This window comes from Salvelinus namaycush, chromosome 6 (genome assembly GCF_016432855.1).
Source record: "Salvelinus namaycush isolate Seneca chromosome 6, SaNama_1.0, whole genome shotgun sequence".
NCBI classification, from domain to species: Eukaryota; Metazoa; Chordata; class Actinopteri; order Salmoniformes; family Salmonidae; genus Salvelinus; species Salvelinus namaycush.
Genome location: NC_052312.1, coordinates 31915153 through 31928988, shown reverse-complemented (window position 1 = coordinate 31928988; position 13836 = coordinate 31915153). Strand labels below are relative to the sequence as shown.

The following is a 13836-nucleotide window of genomic DNA, read 5'->3' as shown; positions in this document are numbered from 1 at the left end:
GTGGATTGCGCAGTGAGATGGAACAGAGTGAATAGGCATTTCAACATCATTGCTTTGGCCACTGGTAACTTGTGGAATAGAAACCGGCTGGAATGCAATTTTAACCATGAAGCATCTAGGATTAGACCCACCCGTTGTATAAATGATGATGCATTTACATGACACTTCAACATTCTATGGCAGCCATGTTAGCTCCCCATTAACATTACATGGGTAATATTCAAACAATGCTACGTAACTGATTTGTCTAGAATTAGAACAATATTCACAATTCTAAAAGTCGGCCTAACTCTTTTAATATATGACTCTGATCACGACAATCCACTGAATGACAGAAGGGACGTCACAATCAGTTCCAACAAGTGGAATAGAATAAACACAAACTCTTCCATTTTCAAGAGTGTCAAAGTAATTTACAAACGTCTACATCGCCGATTCTCCAGGCAGATATCTTATTCTGTGCCTAGTGAACTGCAGTGTGTCTTGTCTTCATGCACAGTCCTGTCATTGTCGTGCCGCGCATTAGTGACAGAAGATACATTACTTGGTAGGAATCTAATTAGATGTCCCCTAACGACCTAATAGGCGTGTCTCCTGCTGCATGTACAGTAGAGAGAAGGCTATTAATCCAAGGACAACCTCTATCTCTTCAGACAACAAGCTGAGTGTAGTACGCTGGCAGTCTTTCCATCCGCTGTGGAAAAATGTTGATTGAGTAACAAATGGTATCTTGTTTAGCCCTTAGTTGCCAGCGATGAGACTTGGTCTCTCTCTTCATTGGTGACAAGTTCAGTACTGTCGTGCGGGAGTCCATTCTGAGCAGGGCCAGTCATCTATGTGAGCTATGTGGACGACAGACGACAGCACTGGTGTTGACCAAAAATGCTGATTCTATACTATCATTATGTGCAAAATGTGCATCTGTGTCTGTGGTCAAATCAGGTGCTTCTAGTACTTTTGTTATAGATTTTTATTTTATTTTTACAACCTCAAGATGTTGTTGCTAGTATTCGAGTAAAGGGGAGCAAGTGGTCACGGTTGTCTGCTGTGGTCTGGAGCTAAAAAAAAGAAGGTAATTCTGAATGTTCCTGTATGATGACCAGGATGACAACTTCACAACTGTAGTACAGACCTACGTTGACCCGAGTTGCTTCTTCTCTGTATTGAATAAATGAGGAATGATTAAGAAAGCCAGAAGCTACTCCTAAAAGGAGACAAACGTTTACTGTCAGGAGTTCAATCAGCAAGGCAAATGGTTTCCAGTAAAGACGTTAAATTCTCATGGGAATTCACTGATAGTAGAAATTAAAACCCAATTCATCCAGTGGACCTAATAATCAATCAACCAATTCTTCCCAAAATACTTAAGCAACCGTAAACCAATAAAAAAACGACTACAATAATCCCCTTTATAGCCCTAGACAAGAGTAAAACATTTTTAGACAAGAGGATAAAAATAGGGTCACGATAGCTACAGTACTAAAATTAGCCCCCAGAATAGTCCATCTAGGGTTATTCTTGGAGTAATTGATATTAGACAATGAGCGGCCAAAGGAGGGGTCATGGTACAAATGGCCATCCAAAGTTATTTAAAAAAGAAGAACAAGAAAGAACCAATTGTGCTAGAGTCAACTACTAGACCCCCGAAGGAGATCGTAGAGAGTCCGGACTAGGGGTCGATCGTGATTGGCCGATAACTCCCAAACAGAAACAGGGCGGTCCCGTTGAATTAGTCGAGATATAGGCAAAAGCCATAGGCAGATATCCTGTTGGGATCAAACCCGGGGGTAATCTGATGAGTCTCTGTTTGAAGTGATTATCACGGAGGGAAACTAAGGGATAGCCCGGCTTCTCGCCGAATTAGCAAATTTAGTGCAGAGCCTTAAGAAGTTTATAAAGACACTGGCTGAGGACAGGAGGGGACAGTCCTCAACATATCAACTCATATCAACTCACCAGGATAGCCACCGGATAGCAGCAGCTTAACCGCAGTCCTACTGCTACTTTTTGAGCTGTTCTACAACTAGCAGACCAGACCTGAAGACAGTCTCTCTCTGACTGATGAGAATGCCACACTTAAGGGACTGTAGTTATTACAAGATGCGAGACGGAGGCCGAGTTTCCAACGTAAGGATGAATGTTTCAATAGCAACAGTATACATACTCCAATGAAGTCGACTTGGACACTTTGTTGAGATATTGGTTTAGTAAGTCGGTTGTAGTTGTGTGGTGTGTGTAGACATTTAGGGCATAGACATTTGAAGGATACGAAGGGATACTACATTGGGACATCAGCTAGTGCTCTACTTACTGTTACAACTTTTGACCCTTACGGTAAATCATCTTCTTACTGCCTGTCTAAGGTTTGATTTGTCCGTGACTTGCCTGGGAATTCAAGAGGATTTGTCTTGTAATTCAGGGGTAAAACATGATTAAGAACAATTTGACGAAACAGCTTCAACATGACTCACGACTTGCTACACTATCAATGCTCTCTCTGAGACTGCACTGAGCGGGGACTTTTATTTTTTTATGTCTATCTTAGGTTGCATACTAACACTAAACTCTGTTATCTGAGACTACATAGTAACCGTTGCCTGTTGTGTTACCCAATAACTGATCTTAGGTCTGTATGGAACAGGTCCAGAGCCACCTGGAGGGCTCTAAGTTCCACCTGCACCAGGCCCAGAGTCAGCAGGTCAAGCAGTACCTGACCCTGGGTTCCAAGCTGGCCGGGGGACAGGGGGGCCACCCTCACCCCACTGCGCAGGGAGGGCAGCTCCTGGGCACCGTTCCAGTGATGAGGAATGGCCACATGGCCCCCCTCAGTGATGGCAGCACCCCCAGCAGCCCCGTTACACTGCTGACCCTGGCATCCAACCACGACAGCGAGGTGAGTGATCTTTTCAACAACAGTAAGTGCTCATCTAGGTACCTTTTGATATTTAGTGTTGGGATTCAATCAATCCCGCTATTTGTTTCTTTTATCTCAATGTCTTTGTTTAGTAGGTCCTTACAGTGCCAAAAATAGTTAGGTGATTTAATCACACTATGCAGGTTTGATTACAGAGTCCTAAATCTCTTTTACCTGAGATACCGGCTGTGTGAACAACTCAGTTATCTCTAGTGACCCGCCCATTCGCTCTAAAACGCTCATCAATAACTCATCAATTAACAGAGAATCTCTGTTAAGGAGAAAAATAGTTTGATAACAAACACTTTGTTCCCGCCATGGCTGATCTCTTCCAGCATGGTGGTGAAGAAATGTCTGTTATTGGATTAGGATCCTAATTGTCCCACCCTCTGAATGATAGGTTTAGAGACGATGCGAAAGGAAATGTTACATTGAATTACAATGCGAGCATTTGCTCACCTAACGTTATAACTACCTGTTGTTGGATACATAATGTATCTGAATTGAACTGAGGCTGGTACAATATGACTGTTTTCTTTTAGTTTCCAATGGATGAAGTTATTGATGACTTGATTAGCCTGGAGTCCGGCTTCAATGACGGGGGCTTGGATTGTATGGATCCCAGCATCATAATGCAAAACAATGTAAGTATGACTAATCATATAAACTATTATATCAGTCGCGAATGTCAAGGGAAAAACACTTATTTGAATTGCAAAACTAAGGGTAAAAACAGAAGAAATGCTATCGACATGCAGGTGCTTCCGTCTATTGATTCTCGCTGACCTTATTCCTTGATCCAGACGTGATTCCCAGAAGATCCTTGATCTTCTTGACACTCACGAAGAGCATATATTGGGGTAGTTAAGTTCAGCTTTAAAGTTAAGTTGCTTAACTAACTTCTTTAAAGGACTTAAAAGGGGAATATGAGAACTACTTCCTCTCTTCCTCTCTGAAATTATTAAATATTAAAGCATTAGACCTCTCACTAAAGGCATCAGTCATACAAAAGTTATACTTAAATCCAAACTGGTTCTCTAGTAGATTGGTACGAATGTCTCATCCTATGTTCAAGAAGGGCCTTTTTCCCTTTATTCAGATTACACCTGCTCACTTTCGGTTGCTTGAAAAGGAAATAATCTCCAAAATATCTTTATTTTTTAAGCAAGCCTTAGAAAGTTGGTTGCAATTTCAGTTTAATCCACCTGAAAGGACGGAACAAATAGTACAACAAATCTTGTGGTTAAATTCAAATATAGTAATTGATAAAAAAAACTGTATTTATCGAAGAAATGTTTAAAAAAGGTATAATTTTTGTGAATGATATCATAAATAGGACTGGTGGAGTAATGTCACACATGCAGCTAACACAGACATATGGAAATGTCTGCTCTACCCAAAATTACAACCAATTAATTGCAGCATTACCACAAAAATGGAAGAGGCAGGTGGAAGGGGATAAAAGTAAGGAACTTGTATGTCGGCCTTATATTAAAGAACATAAATGGTTAAAGAAAAGTGTGATAAATAAAAACATATACCAATTTCATTTAAGGACCAAAAAACTTACAGCTGTGCCATATAAATTGCAAAATAGTTGGGAAGAGATTTTCGATGTACCCATTCCATGGCACATGGTGTATGAATTGATACGCAAAACAACGCCAGATTCAAAACTTCAAATTTTTCAATTTAAATTATTGTACAAAATTCTTGCAACTAATAGAATGTTATATATATGGGGGATACAATCTTCCCAGCTCTGTAGATTCTGCTGTGAGGAGGCAGAGTCATTAGACCATTTATTTTGGTATTGTCCGCATGTAGCTCGTTTTTGGTCACAGGTCCAGGAATGGTTGAAGAATTGCAACATTTGCGTAGAACTAACGCTACAGATAGCAATACTGGGGGATTTGAAAAGCCATAGTCACTCAATCAATAATATAATAATTATTTTAGCAAAAATGTTTATTTTTAATTTACAATCCGTGGAAGCTATGAGAATAGGAAGATTCAAATCTTTTGTGAAGCATCACAGCACAGTTGAAAAATATATGGCAAATAAAAATCCGAAATGGATGATGTTGGAAGATAGATGGGAAAGGTTGAGTGGAGCTGAAGGGTGGGACTAATAACAAGATAAACAATGTAGGGCATACGGGATCTGTGAAATGTGTATAGGTGCGGAGCTATTGTGAAATAGCACAGTTACAAGTGGAAATCAAACTGGATGGACAACAGAAATAGAGGAAGGACTAAGAACAAACAAGAGAGAACTATTATAAAGTAGACTGTGTCTGTAAAATGTGTATAAGATGTATAAATTGAAGGTAAAAACAGAAATGTTTATCAGTTTACTCCAATTGGGGGATCGGTGGTAGGGTTTGCGGGGAATAATAATAAAGGTATACTCTTTAAAAAAGTATGTATGTCTATGTAGGTATGTGTATGTATATATGTGTATATGTATGCATACGTGAATGGATATATATATTTACCCAAAAAAATATGGGGGATTGGAAATGATGGAGACAATTACATTGGAAGCAACATTCTTTCCGCAATATTAAGCTGATCCACCCCCAAAAAAATAAAAAATAAAAAATAAAAATAAAAAAAATAAAAAAAAATAAACTACTTCCTCTGCCAAACATGAACTTTCAGGCTTGACTTGCTTGGGAAAAAAAGGAGCTGGCTTTGTGTGAGGTCAGATTAAGTCCACCGATGAGTCAAAGTTCATTTCACCTGGGTTGAGGCTTAAAGCATTTCTCACATTTCTCAAGATGCCGAACAATACGGATTAATCCGCAAGTGATGTCATTACACGGTAATTGATGACAGTGTGGGAAATAATGTGTTAATTAGTATAAACACTAAGTTTGTGATTCTTCTTTTTTTGCTGAAAGCCCTACATGGACACTGGTCACTGCCATGGAGTTTGGGAATGGTAGTCAAGAAGACAGAGGGAGAACGGCGAGACTATGCTAGATATCTACTACAACAACAAATATATTGTTCAGACTAGGCATTCCATTAGAAAAATGCATGGACGGCAGCAGAGACAAGTGCTCCCAGTGCGAATTATATCTGGAGTTGAATTCCAAAAACAAAGACTCATTTGAGTAGCGATTATAGACACACCTGAACTCACCACAGAGGTATGTGGTACTAAAGGAAAATGTGTTCCCACCGCATTTCAAGAGCGAGGCATTGAGGAGAGGCCAACCAGACAGAGAGATAGAGATGAAGAGAGATAGAGAAAGACAGAGGCAAGCAGGCAGGCATGCACACAAACACACACATAGAAAAGGAGAGAGAAAAAAACGGGGTGACAGAAAAGCAGAGGGGTGTGTGTGTGTGTAGGAAAGACAAGACGGGGGGGAGGGGGGTGTAGAGAGTGAAGATCAGAGCGACAGGAAAAAAAGGGAGAGGAGGAGAGATTTAGAGCGAGGCAGTGAGGCATTGGATTGGGTTAATGCCTACACTCCCGATGGGCTTGTTCCGAAATAATAGTGCGCTTAAATGGATCAATTCATTCTAATTAGTCATACAGTACGATGCATCACGTCGTTTTGTCATGTCAACATATCCCAGGAACACAGATGGGAGCGGATTGAAGTGATTACGATGTGAGCAGTCGGGGGACTGTCGCAATCTTTCATTTTGATAAGTAACCCCCCCCCCCCCCTCTGTTAGAGATAATGACGGAGAGAAAGCCATCTACAGGCAAAGCAAACCAACTGCAAATATTGAAATGTCTACAGTTCCTTCTTTTTCTCCCACTTCCTCCTTCCTTCCCTCCCATAACTTGACCTCTATTCTTATCCCTCTCTACACTACTCTAGGAACTGAATTTCACACATACACAGTGACAAATTGTCTTTACACAGCTTGTGGCGTCTATGCCGGCTTTTGTAGGATTCCCAAAAATGCACGGCTCCCTAAGATTAGACATGCATACATGCATCCCTCTGCATTCCAACAGAGTTCCTAAAAGAGACCGTAGTTATCCGGCTTGTTCGGGAAAATATATGCCTATTTTCTCACAGTGGACAAGCGGCGTAGAAAAACAGTTTGGCGTCTGTTTGGGCGGGTTATGACCCGGCTTTCATCCAGTGGGGTGCTATTTTGAACACACAGACGCCTCTGTGTTCTGGGGCCCTTTCAAGCTGAGTAGCCATTGTGGCCACTGATAATGGTACTATTAGGGTTAGTAAACAGGGGCACGGAGCGAGGTCGTACCCCCAGAGAAGGACCTGAGAGGGCCTTAGGGGACGCAAACAGGGCTGTGGTCAGGCAGGGCCCCTGGTGGGGAGACATGGAGGCCCCTAGCCTCTCCTGCTGGATCACACAAAGCAACGCCCTGAGGGCTGAGAAGTGACAGGACTGCCAACAGTGCGATGTTTGCCCTCATCTGAAAGCCTTACAAATTCCTGCCACCATTTCAATGCTTTCAAATGAGCCAAAGTCAATCTGCTTCCAAAAGTTTCAATGACTTAGTGAACTTGAGGTCCCCGAGTCTGAATGAAGCGTTATCTCTCTGTGTCTGTGCGTCTGTGTTCAACCATTTCCTGACATCTTCCTCCTCTCCTTTTCTTCTCTCCAGGTGCTTAGCAGCAGCATGCTGGACATCTATGGGTGTGAACCAGGTATGACTACGGCCCCTCATGGCCGAATGACACCCACCTCACACCCCACTAAGCTCACTACTGTAAAAAGGGAAGTCACAGGTACGAACATACATCATAGCACTAAAGATGATCAAAATAATCAATGCATGATCACATCGAAAGAGGATAGAAGTGTGAAACTCAACCACATACTGTAGCATAAAAGCACAACACTCTAGGTGACACATTCCTGACAAGTCTAATTCATGTCAGTTACTGGCATCCATTTTTTTTTTTAGGAATGAATAAGTTTAGCATTTTTTTAAGGTGCCCGACAACAGGAAACAAGAAAGAGTAATCCATTTAGTCATTTTTCTTCTTTAGCTGAGTAAAATTATGACAAAATGCTGTGTAGGCCCTCTTCTTCAACCCTGATGTGTACAGCGTTAATCCTACACAAACTATTCAACTTATTACTAAGTAAACTCATGAATATCCTTAGATTAAGTGTGTCTGCTCTCAGCCGATTGCCATTGTGTATTCTATACAGCATCTACAACTTGTCAGTCACTTCCTTATAATGGAAGGCAGTGCAGGTTCAACATGGATTTGTTTTGGATAAATTACGGATCGCTTCGATAGGGTGCATGTGTAGTAGCACGAGTTCACTGTCTAGCCGTATCAAGTCCAATGAAGAAGGAAGCTGAAGGAAAACAAGGCAAATATGTTTACATGTAGCAAATAGATTTTTCCCTTAAATGTGTAGTGTTTGGACTACAGTTGTATCACTCACATCCCTCATTATCAATGGCCTCTGTCCATAGTCCGCGACACAAAGGACCTCTGAGAAATGTTTTATAAATGCCATGCATCGAGTAAAGCTAATTGATTTAGGAAATAGAAAGGATGCCTCAAGAACACTTCACTCCGACGAGAAAATAAGTGAATTAGTATATTTTTCATATAAGTGTGCGGTCGGGAACAACGGGCAGTTACACAGAGGTCTAAATGACCTTATTGAATCAACAGAGACGAATTGAGAAATCCAATCACAGGTTCTAATTATATAGTTTGGGAGAAATGTGAATGTGAATGTGAATATGAATGATATAGCATGCCTTTCCCCTCATGGGTAGATCAGCAAATTTGTTAAGCAGACTTAATTGCCAGCCTGAGTGGCTTAAAAGAGGACACAGATTTTTCACAATGAACCAAAGAGAAGAGGCGCAGTTATGTATGCCAGGCGGGCTGGGAGCGAGTGGGATAAATTGAGCCCTTTCACTGTGTGTGTGAGTGTGTGGGTTCAGACTCTGTGGAAGGTTCAGACTTTGTGTCTGTGGTGGCAAAGATGATCTCCACTGTCTGCCACCCCAGAAATATCCAGGCCAGAACTGTGTATCGACTGACTGAAGCTTCTTTGATACTCTGTGTGCGTTTCTTATCAGGCTGTGTTCTTCTTTGTGTTTCACAGAACATGAAACGAGAGTGATGGCCAAAGAACGACAGAAGAAAGACAATCACAACTTGAGTAAGAGTCGCCCTGCTCAATACAGAGTACCGTTCGGGAAATGTTGTGTGGGGCACTAAAGTAACTCAATGTCCTCTCGTTCTCTCTCTCTCTGACCAGTTGAAAGAAGAAGAAGATACAATATCAACTACAGAATCAAAGAACTTGGAACAATGATACCAAAGTCGAATGACCCGTAAGTGATCTTGCGCTTATTACACTTTTCTCAGTCTTTATTATGTTCCAAACATTAGCTTACCTGACTCAAAGAAACTCCCCATGATCAAGTCTATTGCCATGAAAAGAAGCGCAAATGTCTGGCTGGTGTTAAGCATATGAAATACTAAGCACAGGCCGCTAAATGTTGTTAATTGAATTCAAATTAATACTCAAGAGCACATTTTGCTTCTATTTCAAGGGTGTACTTGAGTAGCTATTGTAGTCTTCACGCTCTGCAAAGTAGTGAGTCTGTGTCCTCCTTGGGCACTCAACAGTAGACTACAGCTTAGAGCTCAATGATGAAGATTGGGGTCAAACGCAAAGAAGGCCACCACCCATTTGAATCAAAGTTTGAGCACAATTGGCCCACTAAGATGGAATATGGAAGCCGGAATTGGAATCCGACTGGCCCAACAGCAATTTAACTTTTGATAGAATTTAAATGGAAGGTTACCGCTGTCGCCGTGCCATTAAGACAAGATAAAGAAGATTATTAGCTGTAGAGCAGACCAACGTCTTGTTCCAACGAAAGGTGCATTTTACAGCTGCTTCCTCCTTTTTAAAAAGTAATGGTATCAGGGAATGGGGCCTGCACTCTTGGCTTCTTCTAAAGTCACATTTCCCCCCCTCTTCCGACACCTATTTTTACTTGAGGATTAATTTTACCATACAAGCGGTTCCAAAATGGACTTTCTGCAGACGCACTTATACTTAACTATTCTATTAAAATTCCCATTCAAAGGCTGGATGTAATGTCCGAGAATGAATAATTGGCCATGTAAATCACCATTTCTTATTCATATATAAAAAATGGTTCCCTGCGTAAGTTTTTGTACAGAACATTCCGCTGAGGCGGTGAATAAAAGGTTATCTTTTACGTCCCTCTGCCGTAGTGATATGCGCTGGAACAAAGGCACCATTCTCAAGGCGTCGGTGGAGTACATCAAGTGGCTGCAGAAGGAGCAGCAGCACGCCAGAGAGCTGGAGAACAGGCAGAAGAAGATGGAGCAGGCCAACAGGAGGCTACTGCTCAGGATCCAGGTATGGACTACGGGAGAGAGAAAGACAGACACCCTCAAAACCCGAGCCCCCTACCACTACAGATCCCCAACCCAGAGACTTCCCCATCCTTAACACCATGTCAATGTGCACCATCACGGCCCTTATGCTCAATAGAGACCCCCCCCCAACCCCTTTCCCTGACAGAGACCGGACTTGCTCCTATTGATGTTTGTCAAGCAGTTCCTCATCACCACTCTTCTCTCATCACCACTCTTCTCTCATCACCACTCTTCTCTCATCACCACTCTTCTCTTCCACCTCTCCTCTCCAAGCCACAATAAATACCTGATTAATAAATAGAGTGATAGACTTCGGCTCCATCCGTCCGGAAGTAGGAATCAGGTCAGAATTAGATTGTGAGTCCTAATAATACCCAGAGCCATGCCTCTCTCCCTCCACTTCCCCTCGCCCTAAAATGATGCATTAAAACGGGGCGACTGGGTATTGACATGGCAGCAGAGCAGAGCCAAGCAGACAGTGGCGACGTTACCACCTGTCTTCAGCCACTGAGACATCGCAATTAACCACCAAATGAATCATTCACGGCTCTGGTTCTTACGCTGAACTCACAGTCAAGCTAAACTTCTCAATGTAACAGTGTCATCCTAAAGGACGCCGAGACCAACAAAACACATAAAACACAAACGAGACGAAAAGAGACATTTCATGTGGAGAGAGCTAACAAAAGCATTTAACGGAACGTTAGCTTCACAGCGTTAGCCAAATAAGCGCTGATGACAGTTGATAACACACTGTAGGGAGAAAGACAGCATCAACACCAAGCATCACTCACATAAACATCACGCCAGTCTTACTTAAATGTACTGTTGGAATCCTACAGAAAGATGTTGAAACTGAGAAAAACAGACGGTTATAACTTTGCATCACGTAACGTGGGAACAGCAATGCTTTCTCACTTGCATCGCATTCCTCTACACTCTTTTTATCCCCTGAGTTTGTTTAGCTAAACGACATGCTAGCTTAACCGTTATCAAGGTAGATTGACAACAGACTATTATCCATAGTGTTACTGCTCGTAGAGCGTAGATGGGGAGGCGTGAACCATATTGCTGAACTGCTGGTAGCTGATTGATGAGGTTTTGTCATTGGTTCCTCCCCGTCATGTTTATAACACATATCCCGAGGGCCCTGGCTGCGTACTGAGAGGGGGGTCTGGAGAGGAGGGGTAGATTAAATGGATCGGCCTCCACTACATTAGAGTGCTATTTAAAGTCAATTCATAATCATCTACCAGACTATGAGGTATGTGTGCGTGTGTGTCGGGGAGGAAGGGAGGGGGTATGTGTGTGTGTAATGTGTATGCATCCATGTGCGCGCGTGCGTGCGTGTGTGTGTGTGTGTGTAAGGGTTGCCAACTCGTACCGAGCTCATTCTAAGAAAAGTCACCTCCTTCATTAAAAATCTTCTTATTCGACACTATTCCCATTCCTATGTATCTGAGAAGAACACTGTCCTGATACTTGGTCCTTTTCTGTGCGTTTCAGGAGTTGGAGATCCAGGCCCGTGCTCACGGCCTCCCCAGCATGGCCACTGCCCTGGGTACTGTAGAGCTCTCCTCCCACCTCCTCAAACAACAGCAGCAGCAGCAGCCCTTGGCTCCCCAGTCACAGCAGGGTCCCCAGCCACCCCTGTACCAGGAAGAGCTGGACGGGGAGTACCTCCAGAGGACCTCCATGCCAGCCATGACCACTGGGGGCGTCACTGGGGTTACAGACCAGGGTCAGGGGGTGGTTGACGGCTCCACCACTTTCTCCGACCCGCTGTCTCACTTCACAGACTTCTTCAGCGCCACGCTCAAAGAGGAGCAACGGCTGGACGAGATCCTCATGGACAACCCGCTCTCGCCGTTCGGCATCGACCCGCTTCTCTCCGCCGGCTCACCCGACGCCTCCAAGGACTCCAGTCACAGGAGCAGCTTCAGCTCGGACGATGGTGATGACGACCTATGATCCCTGACCCCTCCGCGACCCCACGGTGACCCCGTGTCAAAGTTCAAAGGACATAGAGCAGTTGGTCACCCTCACAAAGTGGTGCAGGGATTTGTTCCAGCCCAGCACCAACAACACATCCGATTCTACTGACCAGCTCGAATCATTGCGAGCTTGATTAGTGGGCTCAGGTGTGTTAGTGCTGGGCCGGAGCAGAAGCCTGCACATCCTGTGGCTCTCCAGGACCAGGGTTAGTTACCACTGGCACTCCCACTTTTTACGAACTTTGGTGGAGAGTACATACCTCGCGGACAGAACCAGACTCGTGAGAAAAAGGGAGAAAGACAGTCGGTCCATACTGATCATATAATACTGTTCCACAATGCATTGGACACTGGAGTTGTTGTACACCACTGTAAACTATACTTTGTCTTTGCAATATGCCAAAAGAGGACAGTGTCCTCTTCAGATGTGTACTATTACAGTTATTGTATAAAAGGACTTTAAACCATTGAGGTTCACTGATGGGCCCTATCTAGAACTAGTTACTGGTGGTTCCTCTTTTAGACAGAAATTAAAATGGAACAGTGATACTTGGCGAAAAAGCCTAACACTTCCTTTGTTTGTCTTTAAATTTATTTTTACAAAATGTTGTATGTATTTATGTGTTTTAATCCATGTATTCCTAAAAAAAACATGACATTATCTAACATGCTCTCTTTTTTTATTCTTAGTGGGGGTGGGGAAAATATAATAAACCCCTTTTTTTAATAAATCAGATTTGGTGTTTTTTTTCTCATTATAATCACACATGCTTACCACATACCCAACACAAAAGCTCTCGTGTTTAATTTGTAATATTGCCTACTCTATCACAGATAATTACGATAAAATAAAAAAATGATGGAGAGACCTGTTAACTTTCATTATTCTCCTATCTAACAGGAGCATTTCAGTTATGAACCAGGAAGAGTGACAGAGAGGTTGATTATCACATAGTCAGAGGCAAGACCTATGAGGCTAAACTGACGAATGAAGGTCCATACAGGGGAACTGTCTGAACAAAGGTGAGAGTGTGGGTAAAATGAAGGTTTCACCCAGGGTGACAGACAGTAAATGAGCGACAGAGAGAAGACAGAGAGAATGGGAAAATGAGGAGTGATGACGACGATCCAGATAGCGGCTCTTAAGGACAGGGAAAAGGCAGAATTAAAGGAGAGTATAGAGTAGGCTTTAAAAAACGTGGTCGTTAAAAAGTTCTATGAAGAAGCTAGATGACTGATTTGAAAGAATATGTCAAATTAATCATTGAGAATCAAAATAGTTGCTTAAAAAATGTACTCAGAAAAGTTTAGTCAGACTTGTTTTGGATACATATAATGCTGAAATCTTTAGAAGAAATCTTTAATTAGTGGATATTTTCTAATCATGTAAAAGTTATGCATTAATAAAACAACAAACAGTCCAGAGTGTAAAAAACAACATTTCAATGCGTTTCAGTGGATACCCTGTGTTCCTCATCAAAGCTCTTCTAAATTAATGTTTTAGAATGTTATTAGCTGTATGTTTCTCCCA

At 42.4% G+C, this 13836-nt stretch overlaps 1 protein-coding gene across 2 annotated transcripts in view; it reads left to right on the top strand.

The window, feature by feature from the left end:
* Positions 1–13002, top strand: part of tfec (transcription factor EC) — a 47885-nt gene extending 34883 nt beyond the window's left edge. For both annotated transcript variants that reach the window (XM_038996343.1, XM_038996344.1), the window contains 7 exons: positions 2642–2893; positions 3457–3558; positions 7521–7563; positions 8996–9052; positions 9152–9227; positions 10144–10291; positions 11818–13002. In XM_038996343.1, coding sequence (XP_038852271.1) covers positions 2642–2893; positions 3457–3558; positions 7521–7563; positions 8996–9052; positions 9152–9227; positions 10144–10291; positions 11818–12282 — 1143 coding nt within the window. In that variant the 3' untranslated portion in view covers positions 12283–13002. The remainder of the gene's footprint in view (positions 1–2641; positions 2894–3456; positions 3559–7520; positions 7564–8995; positions 9053–9151; positions 9228–10143; positions 10292–11817) is intronic.
* The last annotated feature ends 834 nt before the right edge of the window (positions 13003–13836 follow it).